Below are 25,014 nucleotides of genomic sequence, written 5' to 3'. Positions count from 1 at the left end.
TATAACATCCAGAATAAACAGATTATGACCTTTTCTTTGCAAATCTACCAACAGCTGTGAACATTGGCTTTTCTCTTTCTTTTCTCGCCAATTTAGAATTTGGCTCATTTACTGTCATTCAAAATATGTATTTAAATATTGTACGCAACACATCCTTTCCATGGTTATCTCAACTAGTTTAAAAAAGTCAAAGTTTAAACAATGATTTATAAATTTAAAGTATGTGTATTATTTTAGCGATGCAATCTTCCATATTTTGGGATGATCTTGATATTAGTTCTCCATTCACTTGTCAGATAAAGGAAGGCCCGAGTGTGAAGGGTTTCTTTATCAGTTACATCATCGTAAATTTTAAGTCTGTCTCTGTAACCACACACTGAACAATTAAGACTTCCAATGTAATTTTGTAGTTTTAGGTAAAACGTCCAATGTAAGTTTGACCTAAAACTACTCTGTAGAGTTTCAACCATAATGAGCTCTATGAAAGAAGGAATGCTTTTGCGAGCACCACCCCAGTCCTGTGCACATGCACAAACATGCCTGCAACAGGATAGACATTCCTGCAGTTAGTTTCAAGTTACTGAAAGGACCACAAACAAACACATAGTATTGGCACATATGAAGAAATGAAGCCCAAAGACTGTTTCCTAGTAAACTAAGATGTTAACAATCCATGAGTTAAATCTGAAAAATTTGCTCTGCAGATGTTTCGCGTCGAAGACCCTGAACACTTCTGGTGGACCCAAGATACATTTTGGTGACTACTGCTGGACTCCACGGGGCATCTTTAGGTCTACCTCATGATCTTCTTCTAGTTCACCTATTTAGCAGGACTTTGCTAATACAGAATTACACAGAAGAAAAATGGACAGCAGTTAATAAGAACTAGTACTGCACATTCAAGTGTATATAGCCGCTATATGTCACAGATGAAGACAAAAGGAAGAGAGCAGTCAAGTGAGTTGTGTACTGTAAATGTAGTTTGTCTTTATTTCATGTCTACCTCATGATCATTTACATAGAAATCCTCCATCTTGTGTGATCTTAGTGTAATAGCTACAGAGCCTAGTGCTGGCCAGCTGTGACTATGAGTTTGACAGCTGCTTTCTCTTTCCACCATCAGATCCTGTACAGCTCTTTACAGCCAACCAGCAACATGACCTCAGGATATCAATAACACAGATCCTAAACTAAACAATGGTATCACCTGCTGGAGAATATTTAATATCCACCAGGAAGTAAAACGTCACATCCAGCGTTCTACTAAAACACCGATATTCTGAGATCAATGTTAAGGTTAATCTGAAGTGAAATACAGTCTGATTTTTGGATAAAACACACTTTTTAGTGTTCAACTTTTGGTACAGGAGGTTAGAGAACATAAAAACACACACTTCACGTCACGTTTTAATACGTGTCAGAGGACCTTCCCACTTTGACCCCTGGTTAACCTTCATTTAAAAACAAACAAAAAGTAAATCAACAGTAATTTCACACGTCAGCTCAGAGTGTGTGTGTGTGTTTGCGTGTAGTGTGTGAATTTGTGTATTTTAGTGAGTGCGCACATGTGTGTAGTGTGTGTAAGCACACACCCACTAGTGTGTGTGTTATGGTCTGATCAGTGCTTCAGCAGACACTCAGTAAGGTCAGTTGTGTATGTTACTGGCTGCGCAGCAGGGGAAGGAGGGGGATGAGGTGGGAAGGGAGGAGGGGTGAGGACTTGGGTGGCGAGGAGTGAGAAGTGAGGCCGCAGTGTCTCTTCATTCATTCATTCATTTCTTCACATGATGCGGAGACCCTGGATAGAAGCTTCTAGACTCTGAAGATAAACACAGACACACAGGAGAATTTGAGCAGAGACATCTGGGAAAGCAAAGCTCTGCAGCAGACTGCGAATGTGTATTTTTACCTTAAAGTCCCAAATGGTCATTGCTCCATCAATGCCTGTGGTGCAGAACTTGCGACAATCCCTTTTGTCTCCCTCATAGATAGACACTTGGCTAAAGGACACACACATAAATAGGGACAAGTTTGAAGGGATGAAAAGTGGTAGGAATAATTTTACCTATGCATTATAATGTGCTGCCATGATGACAGTGTGCGGCAGTAAAAAAAAACATTTTGGAAAACATGCTTTTTTGCAAGAGACAAATGCTGGTTGCCTGGCAACCTTTCAACGATTAAATACTCCAAGAGGTCACAGGTTAATATGAGTGTATCTGTATTTCAATACAGATTTAACAACCTGAATTTTCACCTCCATTTTGTAGTGCAAGTAAAATGTAAGCGGTTTTGTTGCCTATGTAGACAACTGTAGATTAAACTAAAAATTACTTAAAGGATATTTAGCAAACTTAGTGCAAATAATCTCCACGAGTTTCACACGGGAGAGATGTCGAGTGGCATTTCCCCTGCTGCCAGTGGCAACAAGGTAGTCGCATCACTAGTTAACGAAACCGATTGCTAGCGATTAGACGGTGTATGTGACGTGTACATTGTTACATTTGAGCACAGCATCTACATATTTCAAGGGTTTTTTTACATATTCACTGGCAGTCTGATGTAAGACCTATTTTAGATTTGTGTAGAGAAAATATTACAAAGAACGTTTTTCATTTTGTGTATAAATAAATTCACAAATACTGTCCACAGATGTCCCCAGCAGCATAGTATTTAGCATAGTAACTCGATCCAACACCAAGTATAGGTATCAGGGCTGATCTGGGCATTTATCAACAGATCTGTATCGGCCAAAATAAAGCCAACCCAGTTCTGATCTATATTTAACTTTATTCTGCTGTATTTTAGTGGATTAAGGCTCTGAATACTTCTGAAGCATGAATGACCTACACTCTGTACACGTCCTTAAATGCCTCTAGCGCCTGCTTCTTGTTTAATTTAAAGTCCACAGCAGACGGTGACACTTCCACTTACAAAAAGAAGAAAGGAAGATCTGAGTTTTAGAATATTGTTCATGACATACTACAGGTGACATGGGGATGTCAAGAAGCAATAATATTATGAGGAACCTAGTGTGGGCTGCACTGTACATGCACTTCAGCTGGTTGTTTGCGATGGTCTTGTCTTGTGTCTGAGCGCAGACACTTTCTAAGGCTAGGCAGGACATTCACAGGCGACCTCAGCCTGTGGTGAATGTTTGTCAATGTCAAGGAGAATTGCACTGAAGTAGTTCCAACAAGACATGCAGCCTGAACAGCCTGCTTATCAAAGGTCAGTGCAGAAAACATTGAACAGCAGGTTGCCATGTCTAGCTACTGCTAATGCAGCATTTACTAGCTAAAAAGACAAATGTGGCTTCATCTTCACTAATGAACATTATTGTAAGGAAAGTGTTAAAGTATATCTGCTGCCAGTTTCTCTTAGTACTTAAAAGATTATAAAGGATCAAAGATATAAATAGTTTAAGCTGAATCTAATCATTTAAACTTAATAACTATTACCTCCAGTGTTTGGATCAAGTCCAGAAAATACAACTGTTTAGTTTAATATCGTCAAAACAACAAAGACAACATCACTACAGATTAAGGTCACGACGCTTTGAACTAAAACAAGAAAAAAACAAAAATGACAAGGCCAAAAATATTAGCCCTCTGACAATTAATAGTCATTAGTGCATCCTTTCTGACTTAAAAGAAAGAACAGAAATTCTTAATCCCTTCTTAAAAAAAAAAAAAGAGCATGGAGACCAACCTTTGGCAAGAACTCAATATTAAAAGCACATCTCTTACTAAACTTGAACCAAAATAACTGTTAAACTAAAATCATCTTTGAATTATTTTTACTACACATAATATTGTGTTTATTGAAAAACTCAAAACTTATGTTTAGCAGGCATCCAAAGAGCACTTAAGATAATTTCCAGGTCCTGCCCTACACTGTGTGACTTACGTGATGCTGTTCTGGTGCAGTGTGTCCAGGGCAGTGTTGCGGTCCTCGGTGGTGGCTCTCTTGTCCATGTTCCTGAAGCGCTCCATGGCAGAGATGTTCCTCTGAATACTCTGCTTCGGGAGGTCGAGCTTTGATACGAATGTCAGCGCTCCACCGTCGTCGCAACGGAACAGCATGGGGCAACAGTCATGGCCCTGAAGACACACCAAACTTTTAAAATGGCATTCTTTACTCGGTGCGAATGTCTGCTTCGAAATGATGTGTGTTCAACGTTTTACTCTTACCGCAGCTACTAGACTGTTCTCTGAAACAAACATGACACTGAGGAGAGGAAGGAACTCCGTCTTCAGCTGTGAGGGACTGAGCACAAACACTCAAATTTAGCTTTGATCTTCAGAGTCAACTGGTTTTGTTGTTTTAGCGACTATGGCAGTTATATAAAGAAAAGCCACTGCTGATGTATGGAGGTATCCAGTAAGAACATGTAAAGGTATTTGCTCAGCCTTATTTTGCTGCTGACTTAATTCATGTAACCTGCAATTTGTCGACAACAGTGTGTCATTATGTAACTGTTGTTTTGGAAGTGTTTAACTAGTGTTTATCTTTTTCATGTTTATTTTAAACAACAGTAGATTATTTTTTTTTTTTTTTTTTTTAATCGGGGCCTAGTAGCTCAATGGGTGGAGCATTGCATTTCAAAGCAAACAAACAGTGGACTGTGCACTGGCATTTAAACCATGCACCATATTAAAAAGTGCATTACCTACTGTAATTGTTTATTTAAAATAAAAAATACAAAAATAAAAGAATGACAGTTTAAAAGATGAGAAGGGAATATGCTATGCAAAGAAATGAAAACCTGGCAGTCTTAGAGCTGTCTACCACAGTGACAGTGCTGTCATGGCTGACCCAGGCCAGGCGGTTACCAGACGCTGAGAAAGACACTGAGTGGACCCAACCGCCTCCACCTATCAGACACAAAGTGCATAAAAATTCATTAATTACTGCAAGTGATACGAAAGAGGATTTTTGATAATGCATGGACAGTAAATACAAGAATACAAACCCGCTCCTCCAAATTCTGCTAGCACAGCTCCAAATGGCATCTTGCTGCCCCAGGGTGTCGGGCCTGGTTTTTCTTCCACCTCCTTAATGTAGGCTGAGAACACCCTGCAGGCCAGTTACAAGGAATAGGAACAGCGTAAATAGAAAAAGGACAAAGAGAGAGAGAGAGAGAGAGAGAGAGAGAGAGAGAGAGAGAGAGAGAGAGAGAGAGAGAGAGAGAAAATGTTATACAGGTTTTCAATAAGCTCATCCTCAACTCATCCTAAAAGATTTTTTTCAGCACTCACCTGCATTTAAAGTCACAGGATCCAGCAGCCAGGAGGACATTGTTGGGATGCCAGTCAAGACTGAGGATGGTGGAACGGATTGGCTTCTTGATGTGCTTGCTCACCCACCTGTTTCAGAGGACAGCAAACATTTTTGAGTGTGAATCCCCCAAACAATTGAGCTAATCTTTATTATACCTACTTATTAATTACGTTTTATTTAAATGCAACTAAAACAGAAATGATAATTATGAAAAAGCCACATGCAAAACAACATTTGGAAAATACGTAGCAACAATCCAACTGAAGCAAAACAGATCACCACAGTGTCAGGAAAACCTCCACAAAACATGGAAGTGGTTCAGTACCAGTCATTCGAATATAAAGCATTTTTGAGTGGAGCTAAGAACAAAAAAATAGGTTTCTGCACCTAAAGCAACCAAGCAGCAATTATTCACTAGAATGATGTACAGAATTAGGCCAATGTCAATTTGGAAATGCATTAGTGCACAAAAAAAGCAAACTTGCTTTATGTTCAAGTGCAAGAAAAACATAAATAATACAAAATGCCAACAATAAACAGCATCACAGTATAATCTCACCAGTCATTCTCAGACTCAAAGTAGCAGACAGAGATGAGTCTGGCCCCACTGCCAACTGCAAACTTGTTCTCCAGCGGTGACCACTTGACAAAGGTGGCAGCTCGGTTGATCCTGAGGATGACCAGTGTGGGCTTCCATACGCCCTCCTTCTGAGACCACACATAGGCATTACGGTCTGCTCCACAAGTCACTATACGGTCACTTTTGGGAGCCCAGTCGATACCTACAACACAGAGACGAAAACCATTTAGTCCAAAGGAACAAGATTTATTATATTACTTCTAAAGTAACCTAAACTTTGCTTTTAGCGATTGAATAAAACAAGCTACATGAATACATGGGCTATGGGAAATTGGTATAGGAATTTTCACTATGTTCTGAAATGTCAAAGACAATTTCTTTGACCAATCGATAGATGTAAACATTCAATAATAAACAATGAGTAAGTATATCAGTTGCTGGCTTAATGCTATTACAGCTGAGAGTTTATTAGTGCTAGTAAACAAATAACTTAATCTAAATCAGTTAAAGATTTGAAATATGTCAAAAGCGGTCTGCCAAACACCTGTTATGTGTCCATTGTGCTCCTTCAGCTCATGGGTCTTGACCCACTGGTTGCCACTTTTCTTATAGATATGAACTTCGTGGTTATTAGGACTGATGGCAATTTCTGCAGAAAATAAAAGAGTACGAAGAAAGCAGGTTAAAACAATGAACGTTCAGAGAACAAAACAAGCTGGACCAGTATCTGGTATCTGACAGGTGCCGAACTGGACGTAGTGTAAGACACAAACCGAGGCATCACCTGTGGCCTGTCACAAATTCCTTCACTAGTGTGTGATGCACGTGCGAATAAACGAGGAAATGTTCGATCCTTACGTGTCCTGTCGCGGTTCCATGCGTGGCAGGTAATGGGTTCCAGCAGAAACTGATGAAGGGACATCTTGTCTGGGTGTGGTCCTTAAGTACAACTCTGCGAAGTCACACAGCAAAACTTAGTTCAGCGACAAACCCTGAGCAAGCAGCCAGACTGAACTGCGCGTCCATTAAAGCTCCTCACATTAAAAGAAATCTCTCCGATTACCTCCCAAGCGGGAGAACCAGTGCACAGTTATTACTACATTACTCAGATCCCTATTTTCTCGGATACGTTACCAAAGTGACTTGATCCAGATCAGTCGTAATTCTGACAGGCTGCTTGCACAAGCTTATGTTACCCTTAGCATGCTAGCGTTAGTTCTTCTAGCTAATGGCAAGTTTTTTGCCATAGCACAACGAGGCCAACAACGTCCTGTCAGGGTATAAAGTTTCCTTTGTGAACCGGTGTTGACTTGCTCAGCTGGTTAATTTTTCTATCGCCACCACCAGTGTGTTGCTTTGCCCGGTAAAAGCCTCAACACTAGCAAAGCGTTTTCCAACCTCCCGAGCTCATATTGCTAACGTTACTTTAGTTCACCGGTGTTATCCGGGTAGGCCTGACAGCTACACTAATCATTTTGAGAAATGATGCTATATTGACACGTTGCTCCCCCCGCGTTTACCAGAAGGCCCACTTCCCCAAGTTATACCCGACCCCGGTGTTTCCATTTTCCTTAGTATCGATGATAGCTAACCCATTCCGTTAGCCTCCATGCGAAACCTACCTCGTCAGTCCGGTTCTACGAGTGTTCACTCTCGTTAGCCGGCGAGCTAACTTACGCTAGCAGGGGAAAGCTAAAGGAGTGGACTTGAATTCGCGGACTCTGGTCAGTCGACACGAATTCGTCCGGGAACGCTGAGGGAATGTCAAGACGGCCAGCAGGGCAGGACCAGGAAGCATCCGGCAGCTAACTCGGCAGCGAAACCCGTGAATTCCTGGCTGACAGCTAGCTTAGCATCATCACACTAGCAGCTACATTCACCTGAATAACCTCGTTCACGTCGAAAGTCTTTCCCACAAACTGCGACGAGTGTGAATAGCTCCTCCAGTGGCTCAAATAGAAACACCCAAACTGGTCTAACCGGTTACGGTTAGAGCGCCATCTAGTGACAGCGGGGGATAAAATAAAACGTTCAAAGCCAGTAGGGTGACAGGCCAAGTACTGAAGCTTCAGGAGACCCAGACCCCCAGGAGTCAGCTTCTCTAAGATGTGACTTGTAGTGGGACTCCGCTTTTTTTTTTAACCGTTGTTCAATGTGTGGCTGTTAGTTTTTGGAAAATTGCTTCAATTTTGTTATCAAATAACACAATAAAGGATTAAATGAGCTTTTAACCTACAACAAACAGAATTCGAAGGCATCCAGGAATGGAATAATTTCACATTACATATAATCAAAATTTTATTGCAGCACAATGAAGAAAACTGGATGTTAGGAGACACTTAGATGCAGTTTTTTTTTTATTTTTATATATTATCTGGCCATTGACTTAAGGCTTATATGCTCTTTAACCAATCAGAGGAGATCTCAATTAACTGCACCTGTCAGACCTGATGAACTGCTGCTGGTTGCAAACATTAAAACACATTTAATCTCTGTTTTTCCCGTGGTGCATTACCTAATCTGATAAATGGATTTATTACCAGCACTGGATGAGTCATTTCCTACGCCTCCACCCTACGTCTTACCAGGTAAATACCCACTCATCATGCTTGGTTTGCAGAGTCTGAAAAAAAAATCAATTGGGATGGTTGAAAACAAAAAAAAAAAACCTTAAGAGCACTGAAACAGGGCAAAATGTGAGGATCAGCCACATTAGGTCACCTTACAGTCCTCCACCATTTCCACATTCTTTTTCCCTTTCTCCAGGAATGGGTTGCCCTACTCAAACTCAATCTTCTCTAACAGGTACATGCCCACATAAGCCCTGTTTCAGTTACGAGGCCTAAATATCGCATTCTCTTGGTACCCAGTTTCGTGATGGTTTATACTTTCCCTTAACCTGGAGTGCTGATTTTCAGTCAGTAAACCTTCACAATGTGATTTAAATTCCAGTGGTAGTTTTGTTTAGTACTTGTAAATGGATGCTTTGGAAAGAATTACATTTTCAGTTTCATTCAGAAATAATACAAGTCAAAAAGTTGTCTAATTACTTTAATATTAAAATTGTAGATACAAAAAACTGTCACTTCTTAATCCTAACACGTTCAAATACAACCTTGTTTTCATTTTGAGCATAGAACATTCTGCATTACACTGTTGATCAAATTACACTACTGTAAAATTAATTCTTCCATCTATTTTTCTCTAGTATCCGCTCCCCCTCCTCCTACGCCCAGGCCGGCGTTTGTGAGCTATGAGACGGAGCTGTATCGCTCTCCAGGTTTGACAACATGCCATTCCTGTCAGACCCAGGTCATCACACATGTCATCTACAAAGTCGGGACATATGCGTGGCTCATGTGTCTTGTGTTTGTGTTATGTGGGTGAGGAGAGACACATTCGAACATCTAAATCTTATCTAATTACTCAGAATTAATTAAATGCACATGCATTGAAAAGATGCTGCTTAACGAAGGCCTTCCCTCTCACAGGTTGGTGGTAGGATGCTGCCTCATTCCATTTTTCCTAAACCGCTTCAAGGATGCCTACCACACTTGTCCTCGTTGTCGACTGGTTCTCTATATACACAGGAAGACCTGCTGTGCATGAATGAATACAGGCTTAAATAACAGTAACTTTTATTCAAATGACTATTGCAGCTTAAGATCAAGATAACATAAATGGATTCGTGTGTTTACATATATGATTTTTAAGAAGATGTTTTTTTCTGTCCTGTAGAAAGTGTTAATGTTTTTACAAAATCTAATTAAAACATTATCTATCTAAAATAAAAAAAAATTGGTGCCTTTTTTTTCACATTTTTTTTTTTTTCAGCAATTGTCTTTGTTGAAAGATTGAGCACATTGCATGGACATCATAAACTTGCACACATGCAAACTAGACATTTTGCTGCAAACAAGTAATGGCTTCAAATTAAACTAGCATTTCCAAAAAAGAGAAGACTGGAATGCTTCACTGGAGTGCTCTGATAGACTGGCACCTGCTCCAGCGTTAATCCAGACAGAGTTATTCCTAAGCAAAACTATTAGAAACAGAATTCTTCTGCAATTTACTATGCACTGGAATCTTTTTTTAAAAAAATATATGATCCCAGGTTTAAATTTTGATGAAGTGTGAACTGGTTTTACATTTTTTTAAGAATTATTTAGCAGAGATATCTTTGTTTAAAATCGGTTTGTAAACAATATTTACGATTAAGCTGCCAATTGAAAAGCAGCCAACAAAATGTTTGCTCTCCTCTGACACTAGACCTGTCCTGCCCGACATATTCTGATAAATCTTGCCGGTACCAAAACATTTATGTTCAATCACAGTAGCTGAATGTACTTAAACATGTTACTTATAGATATCTCTGACAAACTAAGATAAGATATTTGCCTTATTATAAAATATAAGAGGGCGAATAACGTGGCCCATTGTTCCCATTACTATGGAAATAAGAGGAACACTGGACGGGAATTAGACACGTCCCAGACCAATCCTGGATCTTGTAATAGAGACAGATGTCACTTTTACCACCACACATTAAGCCTGCTGGTGTACTTGTGCCGTGTGTAGTAAACGTGCCCTCACTGATGACACCACAGGATTAGAAGTGAAGGGTTGTTTTTAGACCTTTGATCTTGAGACTAACGAGCATGTGAGATGCAGAAAAAGCCCGTGTTGCCTTCCTCTGATGTCACACACACTATTTGAAGTAATGCCATGCCTCCTCCTCCTACTGCTTGGGTATAAGACACTTTAAGGATGTTGGTTATTCCAGGGTAGATGATCCCAGCAGCAACAACCTATCTGCTGACCCCTGCATGGCCAAGGATGTGTCACAGTGTCTCACCTCCCTCAGTAAATCGGTTTCCTCCTTAGAGCCTGCGTGTCTCTTCTTCCCGCACTTCAGCCACAAAACTGAGCTCCTCTCCTACCTAATCCTGTGTGTTACTAAAATGCCGTTCATTCCACCTGTGTCGATTGGGCGCTCTGTGTCGGGACTGACTGGGAAGGAGAAACCCATCAACAACAGTACTTCATCTATGACTACTGCAACCAAGACTAAAGTCCTAAGAGAAGAAAAAGGCAACTCTGTGAAGGAGCGACTTGCTTTAAACATCAAACAGCTGGGGAAGAAGAGCCAACCCAGGAGTCATCTGCCAACTGCCAAAGGAGTGTCTGGGGCAGAGCTGCATGCCAGGAGACGGGACAGATTGTTGCCCTCATCACAGACAGACAGCTTACCTGCCTCCAGCGTAGGTGAGTCCCTGTTAAAGACGCAACAGCACAAACATGTAAGGGAATCAGAGATGAAGATGGGGAGCAGACATCAAGAAGAGACGAGTTTCACACTGACTCTAACACCTGAGGCTGTTCTTCTGCTGCAGAGGAGAAACAGTGAAAGGCATCCACGTTCAGCAGCCAAAAATGTTGGAAATGGAGCTGGCGCTTCTGGAAGTGTCACCGATTCAAGACGTAGGAGGGAAAATGTCCCTAAAAGGCATCAACCAGCCACACAGAAACACAGCACTCCAAACTGCAGAGTTGCCATGAAACACAACAGTGATGCTGAACTGGGAGATATCAGCTCAATTGTTAAAATCTCACTTCTGAATGAGCAACACAAGTATGACGATGTGGAGTATGAGGAAGAGAAGGACTATGGTGTGGATGAGCATGTGGTACTGAAATGTACTGAGTGGCTGCGCGGGTTGGAAAACACACCAGTAACAGTGCGAAACAGCCTGAGTGGAAGCAGTGTGAAAAGCTTCTAAAAGCGAAAGGAGAATGAACCGTAGATTCTATTTTTGTTGTGGCATAGACAGATGTGTCTGATGATTGTTTTTCCTGTGTGGTGTGTGTGTTCTAGGATTAAGGAGAAAAATGTGATTTTAGTGATCTTTTTCCCTTTTAAGAGAAACAGTTTTTATGATTTAACAGATAATTTGGCCAAGCTCATAAAATGTCCTGTTGTCTTAGTCCATCTCATCAAATGAGAAGTAGAAGTTATAGTAGAACCAAGTTTATACTTGAGTGCTTGAGCAACACATTGGGGTATTTGCAGACTATTTGATGAATTCCACCTCTGTGATGGTACGCACAATGATGCAATGAACCACTCACATGTCTTTCGTGTATTTTGAGAATTCATTATATACTTTTAAATCATCAATATTCAGCTTTACAGCGAGATGAAATCGTGCACTAACACTCAATAAAAATCTTATATTTGATATATACAAAGCTGATTCAATGAAAAAGTGATGCTTTGCAGCAAACGCACAAACCTTATTTATTTTTTTTTTTATTCCATTGAAGTAGCCATGTCACATAAACACATACTGACATGTTGAATTTTGGGGAAATATTTATCAAATATTTTGGGTTTTAATGTTGTTTTTATGTCAGTGTAAAGATGATCAACTTCTGCACCTTAAGCGGGAACTAAAGACTGATGCAGTTGAGACCTGCCAGAGGCTCAACCGAGAAAAAATAAAACCCAGCATCAAAAGATGACTATGAGTTCTAGACTTTAAATAATATTCGAATGCAAAACATTTGCAGCCAAGTATTAAAACTGGAAAAAAAAAATCTTAATTAGTGTTAATTTGTTCAGATGGACGGAATTCAAGGGGCTAGTTTTTGTGTTCAACATTCTTTATTATGAAATTTGGTTTTAAAGCATTTGTGCATCCAATGAGTTTATATGTACATATTTTTTGGTATTTAAAAGTGTTTAAGCAGCAAAGTGTATTAGAATAACAATATGACATTTCCTTCTATTTCAGCACAACACAATTTTTTTACCTAGTTTAGACGACTTTGACTGATGATGTCTCACTCGCTGTAAGGAGCTTTGTGAGGACTTAGACATTTACTTGGCTGTTGCTGTAAATTCCGTCGTGCACAGACTTAGTGTGCACTTAGTGCCAGCTTTTCTATCTGGCAGTCAAGTGTTACAGCATGTGTGATTACATGTGAAAACAAGAGTGACAGAGATTACATGTGCAATGTTTAACAAACGTCTTGATTGAAATGATATAATACATCATTATTACATCTTGTGTACACAAAACAATTTCTCGCAATATGTTCAGTTTTCTGTCAAATAAATAAGATGAAGACACTGTGTGTGATGACAGAAATGATGATGGATGGATGGATGGATACAGGTGGGCATCACTTCCAGCGGTTTATTCGTCGCAGTTGCACGTAGGCCAGGAGCATGCAGGCGACTATGATTCCCAGCAGGGCCACGTGGTTCTGCCAGAAACCCCATATGGAGTAGTCGATGTCCTGGGTTTTCAGGAACAGTTCCCCAGGGATTCTGCAAGAAAAAGAGAAGCTCAGTGTGTGTTAGAGTGTGCATATGGGTTAAACAGCTATGCTACAGTACCACACTCACATGGTGGTGTTGTCGTAGAAGAACTGTCCTTTCATTTCATTGATAAATGCAGCCTAGGAGAGAAAGAGCAGGCTGAATCAACTTCTTCATTTCAAAGACAGATTGCATTAACCCAGACTGAAATCAATCTCACAACCACATGCTCCAGATTTTGCTATGCCTGCTTTCTTACATTCAATCCATATCTGAAGATGCTGATCCATTTCAACCAGGACAGCCAGCTCAGCATGGCATTGAGATTGACAAGATAACCACCAAATACCTGAATTCAGAGGACAAAAATGGAATAAGGGAAAAGTTAGATATTAGCCTTGTAAGGCTAAATGATTACAGAGGTGTTTATGGTATATCTTTCTCACCATCATGAAGACAAAGGGTAGAGCGATGAGAATATTGGCCATGGCAAATGACGAAACGCTCGCCGAGACAAGAAAGGCCAGACTGACTGCTGCTAGACTGACCAGACACAGGGTCAGAGCGAAACACAGGAAGGCTTCAAAGGCAGGTTTCAACCCTGAAAAGAGTGATTAGTATATGTGAAGAAGACGAAGGCAGAATATGAGTATCAATACACACTACAGGGTTTCTTTCAGGTGGATTTAGACATTAAAGGATAGGTTCACAAGTTTTCAAGTATATGTCCTCAAATTACAAAAAAAAAAAACAAAACGGGGAATTTTGTACTGAAAAAGCTGCAACAAATTCGAAAAATGTGAGTATTGTGCACAGATAGAAGACCACCCAAGACCCCCAGACACATTGACATAGGAAGCATTTTTTGGAGGGATTCCTGTGAATCTAGATTGTATTTGTTAAAACCTGAACCTCTTTGTGATGGCGTAAAGTCCATTGCCAGCTGCAGAGCAGGTACAACATTCATTCCATGCAAGCTGTATAAATAAACCACCACCTGTTTCTCTCAATAGTGGGTGAGTGGTTGCATTGGGAGAATCTGCTCACCTGTATGAAATAATATGACTCCAGTTTTACAAGATAGACTAGGTCTAATTACTAATCATGTTTTAAATATAGGCCTACACTTATCTGTTGTACAAAACCGTTTAGTTCTTGACTATCTTATCCATGGCTAACTTGCCATGAATCCCCCCAAAATTAATTTGTTCCATTCTAAGAAGTATGGCAGACTGAAGCATCAAAGCATCAACTCCATTCATTCCAGCAGAAAATGTACTGCATGCTTCTGGCAGGAATTAAATATTACAGGCATATTAAAATAAAAAAAAAAATGAAGTACAACAATCACACAGTAAAAACTCTTCCTGTATTTGACAAGACAAATTGCCAGACATTTTCCTTTCTTTCTGTTATGAATTGTTACCATTGGATCATAACTTAGCATAGGGCTAGCATGGCTAAGCTTTCTGGCTGATGGTCTTTATTTTTGTGCAACTGACTAACTTGTGTTTGACTAAGTAAAGAGCAAAATTGAAACTGGTTTGCTTCATGAAATAAGCCATAAAGGTTATGCCTTAGTCAATTTACATCCATGCATGCAGGTAAATTACCCATCATGTAGTAGGCGATAGCTGAAAACACAAAGATGGGAATGATGCGGTTTGGGATGAGATCAGCAAAGATCTTGGATAAGAAGTAGACAGATGTGCGGTAATAGCCACTGGAATTCTCATGACTGGAGAAGAAACACATAACTGCATAAATACAAACACGAATGGAGTTGAAAACATGGGACTCTGAATGGTTTGCAATAATCCGAGACGTTTTAAGTCACGTATAATTAATGTTAAAATAAACAGAATATTTATGATGGCTTTTCATGGTTTGGGGTGTTTTTGTAGCATTTGACAGAAAGAAAAATACATAACACCATCTTTACAGTACATAAAACTGTAGAGCAGTTACAAGAGAAATGATACACACAAATCTATCTAGAAATCAAAACAACTTTAATGTCATCCTATGGAAACATTGATACACATTTCATATTTTACTCACATGAATATTGCCCTTTCATTGATGAAGAGTTCAACAGCAGAAAGATTCCCAAACACCATGTTGATGATAAGGAAAAAGAACGCTCCACTCCTGTTATCATTCATGAGACAGACATATTATCAGTTCTTCTGATGGATATAGTTACGTAGATACTATCAGCAAATACCACCTGATCTGTTTCTCATGCACTGCATTATATATTGAACTGATCATCAAACACTTGCATATTTCACTTTTTTGAACTTTATCATTCTGAACTTTATCAACAACTACAAAAAGGTTCTAGCAGGTGTTTCTGAGAGTGACATGTTTGTTTTTGCTGTTTTATCATTATTATCATCATCATAATTATCTCCTCCTACTTACAACATGCAATAATGTACTAGGTAATAAAAACAACCTTCTATCTTCTGATTTCATTAGGTAGTTGTGCTGTAACTTGGTCTTTAGGTGGGCTGAGGAAAGCTGAGACATTTACAAAGAGTGTGTAAAGGTAAAAATTGAGCAGATGTGCTATGCAGCAGGTTACACACACAGTACCTGTTCTGTAAGGCCTCGGGCATTGTCATGGGTATTTGGTAATAAATAAGTCCCACCAGAATTGCAAAAAAGATGTTGAGAGCCAGCTGGGCATAGGAGGTCTGTGGGTTCCTCAGGGTGTTCAGGACTGTCCTGCCACAGACCACACGCATCTGTCTCACACACAAAGCATTTTAATTTTTTTATGGCATGATGACAGTTATAAACAGGGTTCATCAGCGGGCAGCCAAGTGCAAGGAAATAACAACTGGCTCACTAAACCATGTGACACAATCAGGAACACACTTTGACCTCTGTCAATCACAATGACAATGATTTTAATTCGCTTAACTGTGAAACAATTTCATATTTTTTTTAAAGAGGTTTTAAAGATATTTCTGAACTGCAGGGCCAGCTGACCTGATACAGGAAAGAAGTAGCATAGTTGGCGGCCACATCTTGACCTGTGACCCCATCATAAATGCTCTGGTTCACATGGTCCAACTCATCCAGAACTTCCTGGAACAGCTGGGAATGCTGGTACTTTGTTGCGAGTGTGTTTTTACTCTCAGCTGTGAAAAGACAACATAAAGACAGTGTAAAGTTGTATGTAGATAACAGACAGTTTGATAAACTTATCATTTTATAACAGTCGTTAAATCTTTCCAGCGAACAGGGTTTGGTAATAATATGTTTACCACAGGAGTGAATCTGGTTTTAGATGTACTCTTAAATAGGCTACATACTAAAATACAAAAAAAGCATTTACAAATTTACATATCGACATCTACATATCTTTTAGCAGATACATGCTTACTGGATATGTATTTCTACGTACGTGCATCTTCCATTACTGACTCTAGTGTTGGTTTTGCTTCTCCGTTTGTGATGTCCATGAAGAAATCAGCAGGGTTGTTGAAGGAGTCGATTTGGTAGCCTGTAGAAAAAACCCAATCAAATGCAAAAGAACAATACATTCCTAATCAAGACCCCTTTTATAATAAACACACATTAAGTACCTAGGCTCGTGAAATAGTCTAGTGCATGGGGCGCTGCTCCCGCATACACCACTTCCCCTTTGTGCATCAGAGTCAGGTGGTCAAACTGTCTGAAGATGGAGTAGCGTGGCTGGTGGATGGAGAAGATCACAGTCTTATTTCTCCTGGACAGCCTGTGGAAATGTTTCAAAAATGTGTTAACACTTGCATAGTTACAGACAACAAAAGAATAGAAAAAGTAGATGCTTCCAATTTAGAGATGCATTAATCTGAATGTCAATGAAGTCTGACTGTAAACAGCACATTGCTTTCTGTTCGGGCTTTTCAGCAGCTTTGTGTGCTTGTTTCCATTTGTATTCTTTGTGTGAGTATGTGTGTGGGCTCATGTAATGATTTGTGTTGTACTTGTGCAGTAGACTGATGATACAGTTTGCAGTGTTGGAATCTAGTCCGGTGGTCGGTTCATCCAGAAATAGCAGAGAGGGAGAAGTGATGAGCTCCACACCAATGCTGCACCTCTTCCTCTCACCTCCCGATACACCACGCAGAAACTCTGTCCCTATCTACACACACACACACACACACACACAAAAAAAAACACTAAACACTTGGCTTCTGAGCTGAACAGAAATGGCTGAAATAACTATGTGCTCTTCTTTGCTTAAGTGTATTTTAAGTGCTTCTGCTTATAAGATATCAGTAAATTAAGAGTCTTCGAGAACACTGTACTTCTATTTCAGCAACTTAATAATGACAGTTTTACAGAACAAAAATATAAAAGAGCATTTGTCTTTGCCTTAGTGTTTGCACAGTCTTCAAGTCCCAGGTCTTGTATGATGGCTTCTACTCTGCTGTGTTTGTCTGTGGTGGAGTAATGCTTAGGGTTGAGACGGAGGTTGGCGCTGAACAACAGATTTTCTCTCACAGTCAGAGTGCCCATCAAAATATCATCCTAGAAAAACAAATACGATGTAAACACAAACTAGTTAGAATCCCAAGTATAAAGTGTCTAAGAATGTGTGTATTTTTGTCTTTGGGCACCTGAACCACATAGGCAGAGCTGAGCCTAATTTCAGCTGTGACAACCCTGCCATCCGCTAAGACACTTCCTTGCCGTAGTCCAGTAGGGTCTTTTCTTCCTGCAATTACGTCCAGGAGCCTTAAAGAAACCAATATTCATGTAGTTGGATCATTCATTTGTTTGCAGCAGCACATGATTGCATGTACATGTGTGTTTCTTACGATGTTTTACCGCTTCCTGTGGCGCCCATGATGGCATTCATACCAGGCCTCATGATGCCACTGCCACAAATTAAACAACATATGATCACATAATTTACTATCAGATCTAAAAAAATTGCAAAAATTATTTATTTAGCATTGTATAAAAACAGGAAAAGCAAAGAAAGAAGCGTCCCCAGAGTCATCATACTACAGAGAAGCAATGCTGTTAACTATTGTATCACTATGTATATGGGCAGACTCACAAGTAAATATCATGTCTTACCTGACATTTTTGAGGATGCATTTCTCAGGACCGGTCTTGCGGCAGAATCTTGTCTCCTTAACAAAATAGTGCAAGTTGCTGAATGTGACAGTTGGCCCTCGTTCCTGGAAATACTCCTCAGCACTGCAAACAGTCTGCTCTCTCTTGGACATCTTCAAAAATAGCTGTCACAGCTGACAACAGAAAGAGAGAGCGAGAAAAGGAGTGTCACAGAGAGAGAAATTTACTATGTGACACTGAGACCTGTGACAGACGGGTAAGAGCATTTATAGTATATCGGCACGTTTCTGTTATACTGCAACTCAGTTGATCTTTGGACTTTTTGGCTTTTAGACTTATGAAAACAGTGACATGGAACTTCCCCCGTAAAATCCCAACACTTTTAATAACGACATCCAGACACCAAGAGCTAGGTGACAATAACTTTCCATTACAGATGAAAAATGCTTTATTGTTACCAACTGATCTTAATGATCTATACTTTTTAATCTGAATGTTTGTGGACCTACACAGATACATGAAGGAAATGCAAACAAAAAAGAAATCAGAGACTTCTTCTCGAGATTGCAACCACAAGTTTGTACTTCATAATGTTTTGATGTTGGGATGAAGAGTTTTTAGCTACAAGGGCAAACCGCCGTTTCCCAAACTTTGTGGCTAGTAAGTGTCAGAAGCACCCCAGCTCCATCAGATTTGTGTGGAGCTCTTAATCCTCAAACTCTGAATTAATTAAAAAGGGAACATAGCTCCCAACATCAACATGTCAAAGCCAAACTATTGAGCTTCACCAGGAGTTTGAGCAAAAAGTAGAAAAGGAACTCAGACACATTTTAAAACATCACACAAATGTCCTATTGGCTATTCACACCACTCAGCAATCAAGTCTTCTTTGGTGCGAACTACATTGTCATTATGAGAGCTCCATCTTGTGGTCCAATAAAAAAATTAATTAATAAAGACAAAGAAAAAAACAAAAACACACCCGTTGCATCTAATTCACGAGTCTTCAACTAAAATTCCCGGAGTCACTCAACCTCCTCTTTAGTCACGGTCCAGAGAACTTTTTTGTTTTAGTTCCTTTGCACAAAAAAGTTTTCCTCAGTTGCCCATAATTGTCATATTTTTCAACTTTAAAATTTGAAGCCTGAAGCATAACTTTCTCTGTCTCTGAAAATCAAACGACCTGTTTTCAGCCCACTGTAACGCACAATGGTCTTTTTAACTATGTACATAGAGGCATATGTACATCCATATTCTTGGCAACTATAACTATAATAGAAACAGAAGCTATGATGAGTCACATTCCTTGTCTAAAATAACGGCGTCTGAAACAATTATGAGTATTGTTTGCTCTTCTGACTGACTAGATATGAGGCAGCGACCGAGGGACCCACGCATTTCTGCTAAGTTGGCCGCGCTGCGCCTGTTGAAAAGTCTCTTCCAAAAAAATGACAATTTTAACGTTAAAGGCTTGTGTCCGGACCCGGGCCGTATTTTCTAATTTGTGACCAATTGGATTTAGCTCTTTATTCAACACTTGTGTTAAAAAAAAAGTTCTCAATTCGTATCTAAAATGCTAAAATAAAAACTTGAAATTGTATGATTATGTACCAGTTTAATTTCATTTAGCTATCAATCTTAGCTATATGATAAGTTTCTAGTCTCTTAATAGAACTGTGCTTAATAGAACTGTTAATAGAAAAGTTCTACCCACATACATTAGGCAAATTGAACATAAATCTGTTGAATGGGGACAGTTAATGCAGGTTTTGTTATTGCATATTAAATCTGTGATGCAACACACTGCAAACACATTCTGACATTCTGTTCTGTGGGGGTTGGTAACACAGGTTCAGACTTTTTCTCTCTTTGCTCTCTTTGTGCCTGCTTTTATAAAATGAATAAAACGGCTGATATAAAAGGGCAATATATCAAAGACATTGCATTCACTTGTAATCTAGGATTTCTATATTAGGATTAGAAATATCGGAAATCTTCCTTCGACTTGACTGTAGACAGGCGTGTTTTCTCGTGCTTTGGAGTAGTTACAGTAAATTAACACCCGTTTCCACGTACAGACTGCCCTCTGCCGAACAGAATGTCTCATGCCAGCCTACAAAGAATTTCATGGATGAGATCAGAGTTGTTTTCCTCTGACCTTTTCTTTTTTTTTGTTCTCGTCCAATAAGGCTTCGTGCACGAGAACGAGAACCACCCAGACAACCGCTGCAGCAAATCGCCTTTCAGCGCAGTCTGAACAGGCGTGGCTAGTTCCTGAAATTCTAAGGTGTTGTCATCGCGTTGTTTAGTTTGGTCTGTTTTACACTGGGCGTACTGGAGAATCCTAAACCTACACAATGCGGCGCTAACCACAATTTTATTTATTTTTTGTTGTTTATAGACTAATACCCCTCGTGTACCGTATTTCAATTATAAAAATCCAAGATAGATAGCGAGGCGCTCGCGTAAGACCAACAAGCCTATATTCCACACGAAGGCTAGTTCATAAGCTACTAGCACATAAAGTTAGCTAGTTATGGAGGAGAGGAAAGAAGAGAAGAGAGAAGCGGAGATCCAGGAGCACGGCCCCGAACACTGGTTCTCCAAATGGGAACGACAGTGCCTAGCAGAGGCCGAGCGGGATGATCCAAACGAGGAGGAGGCGGAACAAAGTCAACAGAAGCTGTGGCACCTCTTTCAGAACTCGGCCACCGCAGTAGCGCAGCTTTACAAAGGTTTGTACGGAGCATACCGAAGTTCAAGTTAAGCGAAGTGTCAGAGCTAGTGCTAATGGAAGCTAGTCGGGCGGAGAGACACACAAAGGGCATTGGCTAGGCTAGCTACTCAGAGATGGCTCCTCACGGAATAACTGGTACTTTATGCTCCCCGAGTGTGTTGGCTGACACCAGAATGTGTGTTTTTTAAAAAGTGCGTATCAAATCGACGACTCAGTGGGTGTCTTGTGGATAACGGGACCCGGATCTACTGCTAGCTGCTTGTAGCGTTAACCGGTAGCTACGGCTAGCCGTTGCTAACAGCCGGTCACCGTGTCAGAGTGTGGGACATCAGGACTGAGTCTAAATTACAGTGGCCTGCGCTGCCAGAGGTCCTACATGGCCAAGCGGATAAATGAATAGCGGAGCAAGGTGACTCTCAACCTGGCCGATTCACCGGTGCGTGTTTTCACTGTTCTCAGCACGTTTTGCTCCGGTTCGGTCACAACATGGCTTACACTAAAAAATGTTTTTGTCCACCCGTTAACAGTTACCAAGCTCGTCAAAATGGCGATACGCGGGGAGGAGTTTACCGGCTGATAACAACTCATTTGTTGACGGTCAAATGCAGCGATAATTGTCGCAGCGGTGTGGTGGGTTTTTGATGAAGGGCACAAAGACATTTATTCTAGCACACAATTGCCTTGACGTTAATATCCAGAAGAAGATGGCGAAAAGATTAACGTGTTTGAACAGTACACAGAACTTGTGTTTCTTGGAAATGGTTTAGGTTTCCATTAGCTTCTGCTATTAGCACATACTGAAACTGAGTTTGTATCCACTTGTGACATGATTCTGGTTTTTGTTTCACCGCTATGCTAATTACTGTCGGTAAAATGTTTATGGGTGCCACGATACATCTTGGAGCTCCATTATTTGGCAGCTACCTGTGAACTGAACTCATTACCCCTTGTCTTGAGATCCTACTTCGTAAGACAGTTGTGTTGCCAAATCTGACCCGCCCTATGTTTAGAATGCAACAGCTGTTCCATAAATGTTCATGTCACCGCAACCACAAACTTTTTAGTCAAGATCCGACTTAATATGTCTGACCGTTAGGAAGGTTATTTGTATGGACTGCTTTTCGTATCCCTATTTACATCATTGCCCTTCTCACAGTCCCATTGCAGGCACTTTTGAAGCGATTGCTAACGTTTTTAAAAGTCACATCTCATTGTGAGAACTTGGTTGCTTTGTTTTGAGTTTGAAAATGCTTTCTTCAAAAAAAAAAAAAAAACTGTCCCCAATTTGCTTACTCTTGTTATTTGTGCAGTTAGATTAGAGCAGCCCACTCCTGGCTGTTTATACTTGAAAATCTCTAAAGGAGAAATTTCAGCTTCAGCTTTGCACTGGGAGTTTTGGATTTAGATGCAACATTGTCATTTTAATCCTGCCGTTTTAAAAGAAAATTGTTTTCATTTACAGATAGAGTGTGTCAGCAGCAAGGCCTCTCTCTCTGGGTGCCTTTTCAAAATGCAGCTACAGCTGTCACTAACCTGTATAAAGGCAAGTAACAGGAAAGTTTGACTATTACCTATGTTGTGGTCCATTCTCTGTTTTTGTGGAAGGAAATACTGTACATGAATTAGATTGTTATATATTAACTATTATTGTTGTGTCCAAATATAGTAAACACATTGTCTTTGTTTGTCATCAGAGAGTATGGAAGCCCGTCAGCGCAGCTATGACCTGGGTATTCACTTAGGCTACCAGCGCAGGAATAAGGAGGTGATAGCATGGGTCAAGAAACGCAGAAGAACTATAAGACGAGAAGACCTCATTAGCTTTCTGTGTGGCAAAGTTCCACCTCCGCGGACAACCCGCGCCCCGCCTAGAGTTGCTATGGTATCTGCAAATCGACCATCAGCCCCAGAGACTGGCAACTCTGTGGAGACTGACCTGCAGCCCTTCAGAGAGGCAATCGCACTGCATGGTTTGTCAAAAGAAATCTTCATCTAGAAGCCATTGCGCCAATTGCCATGTAATAGATTTTACACAGTGTTGTGTGGCTTCATGTGCTTTTTCCTTCTTTCTTCCCAGGCCTTAGTGGTGCCATGGCAAGCATTTCTGTGCGTTCCGGCCCACCTGGTTCCCCAACTCACCCTGCACAGCCCCTTGGTCGTCGTAGGAATGGTCTTCACGATGTGGACCTTAACACCTTCATCGCTGAGGAGATGGCACTCCATCTGGATTCTGCAGCCAATCGTAAACGAGGCCCTGCACCTTGTAGTGATGTTATCACAGACTCACCCACTCATAAACGTAACAGGATGCTCTGAACTTTCCCTACAACACCGATCCCTCCACTGTCTTCTCCTTGGTGGCCGACTGGACAGCTGACGGGGACTGATGCCTTGGCCAACCACTAAAATCTTCCTCTTTTTCATCTTAGTTGAAATGCTAGGAACAAAAAAACACTTATTTCCATCCCACATGTATTTTTCCCTTCTTTCTTCTTTACTTTTCTTTCACTCCCTTTGTCTCACACACACTGTTCACGTTCAAGTTTTGTTCTTTCCCGAGAATGCTTCTTTCCGGTTTATGCTTGTTGATCCTCGGTAGATCTTATAACAAAGAGAGCACATGTAACACTTAAAATCCTTCAATTGCGTTTAGACATTGTTTATTAGCCGGGCTCTTTTGTGCTCCACATCTGATAATCAGATGAACCGGGCCGGAGTTCTCATCCCCTCATTCCTATAGCATACTTCCTCCTCCATCTTTTCTTCTTCCTCCTTCACGGAGTGCTGGCAAAACCAGACTGGACTCAGTGTGGCTCCACTCAAACGCTTGTTAGCGTGTGTATTTCATTCTGCTGCTGTGTGTGTTTGTGTATCTGACAGCAGAACTGCCACTTACTGTGTTGTACTTGTCTTTGCCTTGAGAAAGCTGCTACAGTATCTCTGGTTGTTGTGAAACAGCGAGCGAGTGAGTGTGTGTGTGTGTCTGTCTGTCTGTCTGTCTGTCTGTCTGTGTGATTGTACTTATGGATGCAGGATTGTACCAAATCCAGTACCCACTGATTTATTTTTTTCTTCCTGTTTTTACCTACATTTCTTATTTGTTTTTCTTCAGTTGCTCTTTTAGGTCCAAACCAGGGTTTTATAACAAAGCACTTCTTTCTAATTTCCACACATAATAGGGACTATTGTTACTGTCACAATCAGCAGGCAGTTTGAGTAGTAAGGCAGCAAGACATGTACTTTCAAAGCTTTCTTTTTGAAGTATGCATGTCCTGATTTCATTTGCAATTTTTGAACCACACAGTTACTCCATAGGTATTGTCAAGTTTACTATTCAAGTATGCACAGTTTCCCCGTCAGCATCAAAATACATTTGACTGAGTAGTAACAATGTTCCAGAGGTTGCAGTTTTACCAACTTTGTTTACATTTCTCCAACTGGTAAGAGTTTAACCTGGTGCATTATCATTTAATCTTGAAAGAGTTACTCACACTTGTGATTTCAGCTTTAAACCTGGAAAATTACAAGGAGCAGTTGCCTGTGAACCCATACTGGCCGATGGCTGTGATATTTGATTTGGTTTAGCCAATTTGTGGACTGTTGGATGACATCATCCAGCAAGGCTTGGGACACTTTTGTTTTGCTAGTTTCACACACTGCTGTGATACAATCTTGTGTAATGTGTGTAAATAATGTAGGTGCTCTTATGTGGTACATATTGTAAAAAGAAGTGCAAATCCATTGGGATGTCCATGTACAATAACAATTCTGACATTAAAGAAAATACAAGTGTTTCACAAAGTTGTCTTTGAATTTTCTACTTGCAAAAATTTTCTGACTCTTCATCTTTTTTTTTTTAAATAAGATCTTATGTCAGCGTCAGGTTTGCAGGGAGAGTTTTGGATTGAGATGCAACATTGTCATTTTAACCCTGACTTTTTAAAATTTGTTTTTATTTACAGATGCTCCACATCTGATAATCAGATGAACCGGGCCGGAGTACTC

At 40.3% G+C, this 25,014-nt stretch overlaps 4 protein-coding genes across 6 annotated transcripts; 2 read left to right on the top strand and 2 right to left on the bottom strand.

The window, feature by feature from the left end:
- Positions 1-962: 962 nt before the first annotated feature.
- On the bottom strand, positions 963-7,785 carry arpc1a (actin related protein 2/3 complex, subunit 1A). Of its 2 annotated transcripts, none has more exons than XM_067497095.1 (11): positions 7,486-7,785; positions 6,722-6,815; positions 6,408-6,512; positions 5,843-6,065; positions 5,262-5,369; positions 4,976-5,079; positions 4,769-4,877; positions 4,194-4,269; positions 3,910-4,103; positions 1,910-2,000; positions 963-1,819 (listed from the first exon to the last, which is right to left on the bottom strand). In XM_067497095.1, the coding sequence occupies exons 2-11, from the start codon at positions 6,783-6,785 to the stop codon at positions 1,781-1,783; spliced, it is 1,113 nt and encodes a 370-aa protein (XP_067353196.1). In that variant the 5' UTR covers positions 6,786-6,815; positions 7,486-7,785; the 3' UTR covers positions 963-1,780. The 2 variants fall into 2 exon arrangements, with proteins under 2 accessions (XP_067353196.1, XP_067353197.1); XM_067497096.1 differs by having other exon boundaries at positions 7,744-7,764.
- A 1,692-nt stretch (positions 7,786-9,477) lies between these two features.
- LOC137123422 (uncharacterized) lies at positions 9,478-12,101 on the top strand. Its single transcript, XM_067497097.1, has one exon. The coding sequence runs from the start codon at positions 10,690-10,692 to the stop codon at positions 11,641-11,643; it is 954 nt and encodes a 317-aa protein (XP_067353198.1). The 5' UTR covers positions 9,478-10,689; the 3' UTR covers positions 11,644-12,101.
- A 440-nt stretch (positions 12,102-12,541) lies between these two features.
- On the bottom strand, positions 12,542-19,630 carry abcg2b (ATP-binding cassette, sub-family G (WHITE), member 2b). Of its 2 annotated transcripts, XM_067497093.1 has the most exons (16): positions 19,255-19,630; positions 18,273-18,445; positions 18,008-18,067; positions 17,807-17,924; positions 17,562-17,717; positions 17,171-17,328; positions 16,787-16,938; positions 16,606-16,704; positions 16,188-16,339; positions 15,789-15,940; positions 15,249-15,338; positions 14,801-14,925; positions 13,634-13,788; positions 13,447-13,536; positions 13,275-13,327; positions 12,542-13,196 (listed from the first exon to the last, which is right to left on the bottom strand). In XM_067497093.1, exons 2-16 carry the CDS (start codon positions 18,422-18,424, stop codon positions 13,049-13,051), a joined length of 1,860 nt encoding a protein of 619 aa, XP_067353194.1. In that variant the 5' UTR covers positions 18,425-18,445; positions 19,255-19,630; the 3' UTR covers positions 12,542-13,048. The 2 variants fall into 2 exon arrangements, with proteins under 2 accessions (XP_067353194.1, XP_067353193.1); XM_067497092.1 differs by lacking the exon at positions 19,255-19,630 and having other exon boundaries at positions 12,544-13,196; positions 18,273-18,550.
- Positions 19,631-20,552: 922 nt separating this feature from the next.
- Positions 20,553-24,810, top strand: hapstr1b (HUWE1 associated protein modifying stress responses b). Its single transcript, XM_067498923.1, has 4 exons — positions 20,553-21,007; positions 22,472-22,552; positions 22,704-22,979; positions 23,087-24,810. Exons 1-4 carry the CDS (start codon positions 20,809-20,811, stop codon positions 23,323-23,325), a joined length of 795 nt encoding a protein of 264 aa, XP_067355024.1. The 5' UTR covers positions 20,553-20,808; the 3' UTR covers positions 23,326-24,810.
- The last annotated feature ends 204 nt before the right edge of the window (positions 24,811-25,014 follow it).

Source organism: Channa argus, chromosome 3, assembly GCF_033026475.1.
Source record: "Channa argus isolate prfri chromosome 3, Channa argus male v1.0, whole genome shotgun sequence".
In the NCBI taxonomy this organism is placed as follows: domain Eukaryota; kingdom Metazoa; phylum Chordata; class Actinopteri; order Anabantiformes; family Channidae; genus Channa; species Channa argus.
This window is presented reverse-complemented; position numbering and strand designations above follow the sequence as displayed.